At 37.3% G+C, this 12,096-nt stretch overlaps 1 protein-coding gene across 1 annotated transcript in view; it reads left to right on the top strand.

Annotated features, from left to right (window-relative positions):
* The window catches only part of LOC137196071 (polypeptide N-acetylgalactosaminyltransferase 10-like), a 106,375-nt gene that overhangs the window by 86,898 nt on the left and 7,381 nt on the right, over window positions 1-12,096 (top strand). The window contains exons 8-10 of the mRNA XM_067608879.1: window positions 361-468; window positions 8,670-8,891; window positions 10,734-10,850. Of these exons, the coding sequence (XP_067464980.1) occupies window positions 361-468; window positions 8,670-8,891; window positions 10,734-10,850 (447 nt within the window). The remainder of the gene's footprint in view (window positions 1-360; window positions 469-8,669; window positions 8,892-10,733; window positions 10,851-12,096) is intronic.

Genomic DNA, 12,096 nt, shown 5'->3' with positions numbered 1-12,096 from the left:
TATGAATTATTGTCACTTTCTGCTTTTTCTTGGTTTTACCTTCTCTTTACCTTCTCCGTCCTTTTATCACTCCCTCCTGGATTCATGACCCAGTCAACATACCCCACAAACTTCTGTATATACTGTACATTATCTCATGTCCTTCTGCTACACTGTCATCCTCCCACTCCTTCCATATTTTCCATTTTCTTACATCTTAACCTTGTTTGCTATCCATTCAAACACGTTTGTTGGCCTTGTCAGCTCATCTAATATTCACACTGTTCAGTTTCACACACACTATCTTGCTGCTATGAGCAAAAATCTCTTATATATGTGTTTTTATCACTGCTGAATCTCTCTCTCTCTGTCTCTTTGTAGGTGTGGATGTGTGGTGGTCGAATGGAGGACATCCCTTGCTCCAGGGTAGGACACATCTACAGGAAGTATGTCCCCTACAAAGTTCCTGGAGGGGTCAGCCTGGCCAGGGTGAGTCTCAGATTGTTTTAATGCATGTTAATGTGAACACAACACTTCTTTAAGATGTCTTCTCTCTTAGTGGTATCAGGCTGATAGATTCATTATATAAATAGAGAGGTCTGTGGGTCACCCAGAGGTGATTCAGATTCAGATTGTCAATCTTTGATTCTTTTTTGGCATTACCCAAAACGTATTTGGAGCACAGAATATTGAAAACTATAGATCCGGCAAAGTTCTTGTACTTCTTATTCTTCAGTTTGTAATTAGACAACATGTGACACTTAACTTAAATGGTTTTTGTCAAATGAAAAAAAGGGTTTTATACAAAAACATACTAATGTTTCTCATATTAAGTTGAGATGGGTTTTTTTTGTCTTTTGTTTATTTGCTTGTTTTGTTTCTTTGTTTTTTTCTTAGCGGTATTGAAACTAATACCACGATGATTCACGTGATGATTACAAAAGAAACTCAGCCTAAAATAGAACTGATACTAGAGTTGGGTGATAAATTTATTTCATTTTATTAATTTCATTTTTTGTTTTTGCATGATGTGTAAAACATGTAAATTGTGAAAAGTGTAAAGTTTATTTTTAGTCAAAAGGAACGAAGATGGTAGATGATACATTGGTTGTTTTGAATCACAACAATCTCAAAGTCAACAGTAAGTTGGTGTGATTAGTTACACCACATGTGCACCTGCTGCACTTTACAGGACTGTAGTGACTCCAGGTGGCTAGTTGTCTCTGATTATCTCATAATGAATTAAAAGTCACATCTACAAGAATAACAGACTGAAAATGACTCTGCAAACTGATCTGTGCTCTCGGTTTATGTTTGTTGATGAGGTATCATCCTGGCGTCGACTGAAGGGTTTCCAAATTTAGCCTTGTTCAGTTTGTCCCTACCTGTCGGGTAGCTAACGCTAGCTAGCAGATCAGCAGCAGATCAATAAGTGAGCGGACCTTTCTGCTCTATGGGATGCCCCTCATATACTTAGTTGAAGCATCCGGTACCGACAGTCAATAGCTGTGTGAGATGACCTGTTTTCTCTGTATTATGATGACAGCCTTGCAGGTGCTGCAGGTCTTTCATTATTCTTGTACAAATGTACAAAAATGTGATGTTTCAAGCCTGCATTTTGCTGGCAAACCGAAATTGATTCAAATCATGAATTAACCGCAAGCTTGAAAAAACTCAAGATTTTATAGCCATATCGCCCAGCCCTAAGTGAAGAATTTACCCTTTAAACCGTCATTAAAATTCAGTTTTGGACACCGTACTGACAATGGCACTTTAGAAGCAGCTTTAGTACCTTCTTAACACATATCAGACTCCATTATCTATAATCTACAACGTACAGTTCTCTAGTAATGAGTTGAAGTTTCTTTACTCCACGTGAGCTTTAACACTTGGGTGAAGTATAAGAAATTTTTTAAAAAATGTTGATCTGGCCTCTAGCTGAACGCTATTCATTATGCATGACTCAGCTGCAGCCTGACACCTGGCTGTGTTTGCCTCAGCTGAATATGTAATTAAACCTCTTGGCCTCTGTTTTTGCCTTGTCTGTCTGACCATTAGCCCTTCATTGAGGCTGTATTGAATGCTGATATCACACAGACATCAGGTACAACAATACCAGAATACTTACCATACCTCAAAGCTGTGATTAACTCTGTTTAGCCCCTTGTGTCCTTCTCTGCATGGTAGTTTCAAAACTACATAACCAGGCCTTTCCCTTTTAACGGATCTGCTTTAGTTGACTGGATGAATGGTGAAGCTGTTTGTTACTGTATCTGTCAGGACTGGATGGGACTGTAGTTGAGAATTAAAAACATTGTTGTGATATATAGAAATTTGAGCTTTTTAAGGTCATAAACAGACAATGAACAAAGACCTCTTCCTTCACTTCACAAGGTGGACTGAATTCACTGATATGCTGTTAAATATACATGCTATCACGCTCGTGGTGAAGAAAGCCGAGTTTTTTCTGCAAAAACGAGACAGCAGAGCTGTTTTCTGATGTCAAACGGGGGATTGTCTGAGGTGTGGAGATACCTCAGTTAAATCTACTTTCACAGAAACTATTTTAATGTTTTGAAAATGCTTCTTTTAAAAGAATGGCAGATAAAGGCAGCCTAACAACAGAACTGACACTCAAGATGGAAAAGAAAATGTCACAACTCTGTCAGAAAATAGCTTTAGTTTTGAACAGATTTAGAGTCTGTGGACAGAGAGCTCTGCATAAAGATTTGGTTGTTTGTGAACCAAAGGAGGAGGAGGAGGAGGAACACATTCATCCATTTTCCTTCTCTTTTTGGCCTTTTAGTGTGATGAGAAAACCTTGCAAATATAGATTTTGAGATTTAGAAGACTGACTAAGATGGACAGGGAAATAACAGAAGAATGAAAGGGCTCAGCTTGATCATTGAACTTCAATAATATCTTCAAAATCTATGGTATTTTAATCACTGACAGATGTTGTATACTTTTATACAGATTATTGTGTTATTTCAGTAGTTGTTGAGATAATATTTACATTCCAACATGGCTAAATTGAACCATGAAAGTGTAGAATCTGCATAAGAGTATTTTGATCTCAGTTGTTAGATAGAACTGTATCTGGTAATGGTTTAATATCACAGAAGAGAATATTATGTTCATTTTAAATAATAATTGTTGTCATAATACAGCACATTCAAATTAAAGATTTTTTGACTGAAAGCCTATATTACAAACATTAAGGTGTGGAGTTTAAAAGACAAGCAGGTAGCATTATGGGAAGTGTAGGGTCCAGTGTTTTGGGGGGCAATACTCCTACAAGAAACTAAATGTTGGGATGTCCTTTTTTAAAATTCATCTTTTGCCAGCCCTCCAACTTTACAGACCTGAAGCACTAATTTACTCAAGTACTTTTTTTTTTTTTTTAAAGGGAAGGCAACAAAGAGTTTGGTTGCTTTAAGGTTTTGTTCATGGTTCACCATGAAAAGCTTCAGTCATGGTCTAAAAATTCTTCGCCTTAAGTAAGAATTAAACCCAATACTTCCTTTTCCTCTGTGCTGTTTCAATATGCAGGGTTTTTTGGGGGGAGGGTTTGACATATCTCATCCCTGTAAGTTAGCATTCATGATTCTCTCATTAATGTGCAGAGAACATTATATGCACTTAAAGATGCCGTACTTGTTTTATAAAGAAGCAGGTGAGTCCCTTCAGCAGGTACAAGAAAGGCCCTCGAGACACATCCACAGTGTGTGCATTACTGGATCCCCCCCGAGTCCAGTAAACATGGAGGAATATAGAACCACTGAACTTCACTTCACCTGGAGAGCACAGAGTATTCTCATTCATTTCACCATCCATACCTCCAAGGCTGCTACCATCTGTATTCCCAGACATGCGTCCTTACTTCAGAGGCTGACAGGCTCCACGATTTTTTTTTTTACTTCTTTACACCTCAAAGGCTTCAGATGGTTGGATTTCCCATCGCTCAGGTGTAAATCTTTCATGTTTGCAATTGTCTGAGCTTAAAGAACCTGTAGAAGAAGCTGTCTGCGCTGCAGTTGTTGTCGCTCACAGCTTGTATCGACTTCGTCACTTGCTTATCTTTTTTATTCCACTCACATAGTCTCGTTCTGAAGTTAGGATATTGGATGCTTTCACAATGATTGATAGAGATCAATGACAGATGCATTAAAGCCAATGAATGCTAATTTTGTGGCCTAAATGTACACTAAATTATGTATTTTGGCCATATTTTATGTATTAATTTATTTTTTTATTTCAATCTGCCCTCATTAAGTCTTCTGCAAAAGCATCTTGCATTGAATTACAGATGCACAGCAGAAATTTGTTTTGTTGTAGTCGAGGGGAAACATTTGTGATACAATATAAACACTGTGATAAAAGACATTTAAATATTAAGGAAGACCCAAAAAAAAATGCAATAGAGATACAAAACCTAAAGGGACCTCTCTCCTAAAAACAGCAAAAATGCAAACACATAATATCAGCTCCCATCCCAGCCAACATTTTAGGATGACTAATGTCAGACAAGCGCTCTCAATTTGCTCATAACATTTACAATGGCCACACTAACTGACAGTTTATACAGTATAAAGGAAGCTGGTTTCAGGATATTTCTAGAATATTTCTAAGGAGACACTTTTCTTCTCAGCTTTGCATCGATATCTGAAATTCAAAATCTTTCTCTCACAAATTTCACACAATTCACACAGTTTCTTGGCAGATAATTTTCCCCAGGAAGATGTCTTGTAAAAGGCTTTACACCAGACCTGCAGGTGGCTCAGTGTTAAAATGGAGTCAAACAAAGAGACAAGCTGCTTCAATATGATCCCCTGTGTGCTCCAGACTTCTATGATCATTACCATCAAAACTGCCGGGACATGATAATGGTTCTGTTTCTGTGTTGATTCAATAGATGTGTTTTGTTTTTTGTTTTAACCTCCTAAACCTTTTATTTTATCCTTAAAGCATATGTCTGGCAATGTTCTATATTTTTATTATTGTCAACAAATTTGCATAGCCAAACCAACAATGAAGTCATATATTTACAGATGTTGTTTGTGTATCCAAAGTCTGATATATCTGTGCAGTAGACCACCATTGTTATACTATGTATGTAGATTTATGCATTTATGTACTACTATGTGAATTTCTCAAAGAGCTTCAGTACAAAGTCAAGAGGTAATGATATGTAGCACAAGCTAGTGAAGCTCTGTAGACAGAACTATGTCCCAGCACATGCTCAGTGGCGTCTGTCTCACACAGGAACTACTCTTCAGACACGTGATCACTGTTATTAGTCTTTGGAGTCGTTTCTAAACAAAAGAAAGTGACCAAACTCTTCATAATGTCACCCAGTGCAACGGTGTGGCTCACGAACGTGTTTTTAATAGTTTTTGGACAACAATGCAGGTCGATGGCAAAGAGGAATAAGATATATCAGGCTTTGGATACACACAGACACACGCACAATTGTTGTTGATTCAACTCTGCACATGAGATTTGTTGATAATAAAAAAATATAGAAAATCACCAGCCTTATCCTTTAAGTTTGTAGAACACAACTGAAACAATTCAAATGTCTTGTTTCGTCCGACCAACAGTCCAAAACCGAAAGAAATTCAGTTTAACATCACAGAGGACAAAGAAAACAATTAAAATGTGTGTATTTTTGCTGTAAAAAATTACTAAAATGAACATTTGATTATCAAAATAATCGCTGATTAATTTTCTTTCGACTGAATAATCGACTAATCACAACTCTAATTTTCTGTCTGCTTCTCTCAAGACTTCATTGAAGCTATATGATATTTACACTGAGTGAAATATTTAAACCAAGGACAGCATCAGCATCATTTCATTTCAATCATCAATGGAAATGTTTTGGAGATTAAGTTTTATACATTTCCCAGTAATTTATGAAGACATTAATGTTGTTTGTGGACATTTTGGGGAACTACTAGAATTTTTAAAATACAGCTTTGAGCTTTATGTGTGAGATATTCAGTCATTTGAACCAATTCCAAATGAAACCAATTTCTCAGTCAGCTCAGTGTTTCATGAGATAATAGGCTGCATTTGTCATGATAGACTTGTCAGAGAGAAACAGAAACTGGAGAGGGAAACAGAAAAATAATTTGTCTTTTATGAATCCAGCCTGTAAATTACCACATAATTAAGTTCAGTGTTTTATCTGCTTTCATGACGAGACACAAGTTGCTTCTGTTTTTTCCATTGCTTGCCTCCCAGGACATAATGACAGGTCCTGTGTGATGACTGGCTGCCTTTCTACTGAGCTGCTTTGATCATTTCGTAATGTCAGATCAATCAAAACATCAAATAAGCCAGGATGTAAAGATGATGGCTCAGTCTGTGTTAAAGACAGGATGTCCAGAAGCACTAAGATCTACCAACAAACCAGTTGATTGTAAGACTTTCAAGTTCAAGTGGCTTTTACTGTTTGACATAGGATTTTCATTTTCCGTCATCCTGTATGTTAATGTTCTAACTCTTTGTTGTTTCTGGACCCTGTCAGTGCTCTCCTCACCAAACGATTCATTTTCCATCTACCGCTCTAGGGTGAATCCTTGCATCATAAAGATATGCCTCAGCATCTCAAAGCTAACATAAATCACCAGGTGTCTGTTTGCCGATGAGATATTATTCTGAAAAAACGTTGTTGAGAATAAGTTGACTTAGGCAACTGTGGGAAGACAGAACAATCATCACGTGGTTCAGTGAGTGGATTAGACATGTTGAAGTAAAACTAAGCTCTGTGAAAAACTATTTAAAGCTGCACTAGTCAACATTTGTCAATGGATTTAATGATTTATTGACTACGTGCAATGTGGAAGGGCTGGTTCATAGTGACAAACAGAGAGAGATCACCGGTGTGTGGAATACAGGGGGTCACGGGGGGGCTGGTACCAGTTAACTGACAGGTCAGACTCCCTCAAAATGAATTTTAAGGGGGGTCTCAAAAATGGGCCTAATATTTATCTACACAGTAAGGTATATTTTTATGTAACTATCACATCCTTTGATTGTTTTTAAAATAACACAAAAAAATATATATTGCAGTCAAAGCATTTATGGCATATGAGTGCAATTAGCTCCACCTGTATATTTAAAACGTCCAATAAAAAATGTGAATGTGAACTAATACATACTATGTACAGAATAAAAGTCCTTTATTTATCTCAAGGAAAATGTTGTACATCCGTAAACAGTCCTTATATCACAGAAAATCAAATACATCAATAAAAAAAATGCAACCATGCTTGTTCTTGTATAGCTACTTGTATCTAGTGGCTGATTGTCCCAGGGTATTTCATACACTGATTATAACCTAACCCTGCAGTTTCCCTGAGTTCTGTGCTTTAAACTTTTCATTTTCTTTCTGCTCACTGTTTGGTTTTACAGTCCACAATTTTACCATATAGGCCTTTTCCACTGCAGAGCTTACCTACCGATACCTGAACTGGTACCCATTGTCCCGGGTTCTGCTTTTGTTTCCATGGTCTTCTGCCTGATTTTGAGACTAATTCCTGGAACTAAATGATGGCGCCCCTCAGGAGGTGGCACTCAGTCAAGTTCATCATCACAGCTCAGCTACAATAAGCACAACATAGCAGTAACCACCATTTAACTTGTGTGTGTACGTCGGCGAAGACTTTTAAAAACAAAGAGCAATGAGAGAATAATAACTGAATAATTGAGAATATTGACTGGAATAAAACTTTGTCATTATCACATAAATTCTTAAACTCTACAAGTGTTTTTGTGTCACGTTTTGCTGATGTCGATATTGACTGTACTTTTTGCAGAAAAGAAAATGAATCACTCGCTCAACACTTTTTCAGTTGTAACCTTATAGCCATATTTTGTTCAATTTATGTCAGTTCACTCTTACTTCTCTCATCAGCGTGTAGCAGCAGCAGCAGTCAGTTGTAAACTACCCGACTAGCACAGTTAGCAACTAGCTGGTGAACATATTGGAGCAGCTAAATGCTAAAAAGTCAGATATTTCTTTTAGGAGTTGATGAAGACCAAACCGGAACTAAAAGGAGAGTGAATATGCCACCACTTTAGCCGTAAAAACTTTATAATGTGATAATATGTCAGAGTTTGTTTTTTTTACAGCTTGTTGTGCTGCGCCCAAGTGGGAAAAAAGAATCAATAAAGGCAGGTTTAAAGTTATTCTAAACTAAATATAGCAGCTCATTTAGGTGAAATTCTACAAAATTTCCTAGATCATCCCCAATTTCAGCCTAGCAAACTTGGTTGTCCAATCAGTTGCAGAAAGTCTTCATGTTGATGTTTCATGATAGAAGAAATGGAAAAAACTACAATCATCTGCTTCCTATTTAAAGAGTGAATAAGCATGACTGCTACACAGTTATTTTAGTCTTCCTCTACTGGTAACATAAATTCCTGTTGAGCCTCACCAGACCACAGTGAACACGCTTAACATTGTTTTTTCTGACTTTACTTATTTCCTAGCATTACACAATATATGCAAATATATGTGTAAGAATATTGTCACTGTCTCTGGTATTTGCAACTCCTTAGTATTCATTGGTTATACTTCTGTTAAAATAAGCTTACGTTATTGTTCTCTGTATGCTCTTGGATTTCAGTTAAATGCCTAAAATGTAAAATGAAAACAGTAGGTTTCACTCTGATTTCAGAACCTGAAACGCGTGGCGGAGGTGTGGATGGACGAGTACGCCGAATACATCTACCAGCGTCGGCCGGAGTACCGCCACCTGTCGGCAGGAGACATGACAGTACAGAAGGAACTGAGGAACCGCCTCAACTGCAAGAGCTTCAAGTGGTTCATGAGTGAGGTGGCCTGGGATCTGCCTAAACACTACCCGCCAGTGGAGCCTCCTGCTGCTGCGTGGGGAGAGGTACAGTCAGCTCTTATACCCTTAAGACAGAAATCTTAATAGAATCATAGACAGCTTTATCAAGCTGAAATGACTAAAACAATTTTTGTTTTGTTTTGTTTTATGTGGCCTTTATAAAGAGTTGTAGAATGAAAAGTACAGCCAGTTAGAGAAAATATTCTTTCTAACCGATGAGCTTGTCAGAGCCCATGACCTTTAACATCATGACTACATGATAATACTCTTTAGACATCTGAGCAGCTGGAACTCACCTGGTCTGTCGTATTTTCTCTAACAGCTGGTAGTTAAAAATTCATACTTGGGAGAAACTGCCTCCAAGGCTTTATTTTGTTCCTTTGAAATATAATTTTATTATCTTGGGTTATATTTCTGTGTTCAGTCTACATCTTCAGCAGCCTTTTCTTCAGTTTGGTGTGACACTATGAGATATTTACTAAGGATTTCCAAATCGTGTTTCTACTTATTTAATAAAGGGCAGCCCAGAGGTTGAGGAGAAGTGGCACTACTGAAAATAATATTTGAGTTCATGTGACATGTATTTTAAGTTTAGAGACGCAAAATATGGGATAGAAATAGTGGCTGTACCTGATATATCAATGCAACAGAGGACACTGTCTCTGAAATTTAACATCTGGGAAAAGCAGGTTTAAAATCTTCCAGCAATGTTTTATCAGACACACAGAGGGACAGAGAGAGACACACGGTTTAAAAGACACATTACAAAGTGACTTTAGCAGAGCTTTTTACAACACAACACAAGACAAAAGAGCAGGAATTCAACAGTTTTATTTTTCACATGACTTTCTGTCTCTCTCATTTTTAATGTTTCACAGTGGCTCCAGTCCAGCGTGATGTTAAGGAGGCAGCCAGTCATAGCTATTAACTGTAATATTATCTGACAATATTTAATCAATATTTCCTAATAAACATTGTTCCTCATGCTGGATGAATACAGTACACGCGTGCAGATCCAAAAGTGTCTTTTCTTTAACCAATATTCCAAGTTGCGCAGCAGGAAAACACTTTGGTTTGCGCTCCATTTCTTTCCATGCTTGATGCACGTCAAAACAGCTCAGCATCAGCTCTTATTAAACGGCACTTTATGCAAATTAGATGAAGTGTAGCGGTTTATTCATATCTGTACTATAACATACTGCTATGACACAAACGTTTGTGCCCTTGATGATAATTTGCAACAAGTTTAGTAAATAGACTAGAAAGTGCTAAAAAAAAAAAAAAAAAAATTGAAATTGTATTTTTTTTTTAGGTTTTATCAGATTTTACAGTTTTAAAAAAACTATTTGTCGTCAGTTATATAAAAATCATTTTGATATTTCCTTTAATTATGAGCTAAAATCACTTAAAAAATAGAATTTACATAATTTTCAAAAAATGATACTAATTGCTTTTCATTTGAAAACGATTTCTATATAACCATCAAACCAAAATCAGGTTCATTAGAAACAATTTCTTTCACAATAGCTCAGGAAACTGTCAAGAAAAGAAAGGCCAGTTGGTTCTAATAATTATATGTATGGCATACCAGGCTCTTGTCTGGAATCATGGTCTGATTGCACCCTGAGAGGAGAGAGTAGTAATTTAATGTGATTCAGAGTGTGATTGGCATGTCTTTGCTTTTTTAAATAAAGCAAGCTAAGGAGATTCAAAAAGATTCAAAAACTTGAATCTGCCTCAACAGGTTTTGTGTTTGATGTCCTTTGTGATTGTGGTTTTATAAGAAAACCTCCAGTCATTGTTACAGACCATCATGCTGACTAACAGCTGTACATCCCTTATGTTGTTGTTTATGACTTGCTGTGGTGTTGTGTGTTTGTGTTGTAGATTCGTAACGTGGGCAACAACATGTGTATGGAGAGTAAACACTTTGTATCGGGGAGCCCCATGCGCCTGGAGGGCTGTATGAAGGGAAGGGGCGAGGTGAGCTGGAGCCATGGACAGGTGAGCAGCAAAAAACTGAAAAAAAAAAAAAAAGATAATTAGCCTTTTCAGGCTTAATTTTGAATTATTTATCAAAGAACTGAAGAAATTGAGTCTAAACTAATGCGGAAGACATAAGTTAACAACATAAATCCAAGACAAACAAAACAAAGTAATGAAAGACCAGAGGACTGGCTTATCATTTTAATGTGCAAAGTTGTGCAATGATGATCGTTTGCTTTGTTAATGTGTGCATGTCTTTGAGAGAAGGAATGTGCTTTAGGAGGCCAACTCCTCTCTTTACATTCTGGCTTAGGCCCAGATAAGGTAACATCCTGGGTCTTGGACTAAACAGGACAGGTTAAGGGGTCAAAGGCCACATACAGCTTGAGGCTCTTGCCTTCCTGTGTCCTTGGGAGATGTGGCTCTTATCTAGCATACATGTGCATGTAAATCTATACCTCATGGCTGTTTGCCATTGGCTGTAATCATATAAGCTGATACACTGACCAGTCGCAGATCATTTCTCTGTTCCTTCTGCAACTGTAATAGAATAGGGTTGCTCTTTGTTCGTTGACACGAACTGATGCAAATCCTTGTGTGTTCTGTCTCCTTATTGTACGGTAATAATTTTTAATCTTCAAGCCAGCAGTGTTTTGTGTATTGTTTTCAGACAAATTCCACAAAAATACAGTGTGCTGTTACCACAAAATTGTCCTGCAATGTTTTCTTTTATAAATATAAAAGGGGGATTTCAGGGTCATATTGGGGATATTAGAGTTTTGTGCACTGTTTAGGTGCTCTGACTAGAGGTCCATTCGTTTCCTAGTAATTTATATAACTTATTCAGTCTAATATGGTTCAGGTTGGGTCCTGTTCATCTGCTGCTTCCCTCAAGTCTGCGTTAATATGTCCAATACCTGAGTGGATCAGAGCAGACTCGCTATCAGCTCTAAACATGTGATGTGATGAGTTGTTTTATCATCAGGGAAACAAGTTTTTTGATGCAGAATGACGGTTTGAACTGTGAACTGCAGGAAAATTGACACTTGTTGCTTCTCTTTTCTATCACCGCTGCTCATTGATTGATTGGTGGCACATCATGCTGCTGCCAGTGTTGATGTTCGACCAGATCTTAAGTAGTTTTTTTTATTATGTTTGATTGTCCTTGGGTCCCTTTAAAATCGAGTCTCTTTGTTTTGACAATTAATTTATGGTTCAGGTATCTTTTCGACAGGTCAGTTTCAGATTGGGTCCCAAATTTTAG

This window comes from Thunnus thynnus, chromosome 13, assembly GCF_963924715.1.
Source record: "Thunnus thynnus chromosome 13, fThuThy2.1, whole genome shotgun sequence".
Taxonomy (NCBI): domain Eukaryota; kingdom Metazoa; phylum Chordata; class Actinopteri; order Scombriformes; family Scombridae; genus Thunnus; species Thunnus thynnus.
The sequence above is the reverse complement of the archived record's forward strand: the minus strand, read 5'-3'. Positions and strand labels throughout refer to the sequence as shown.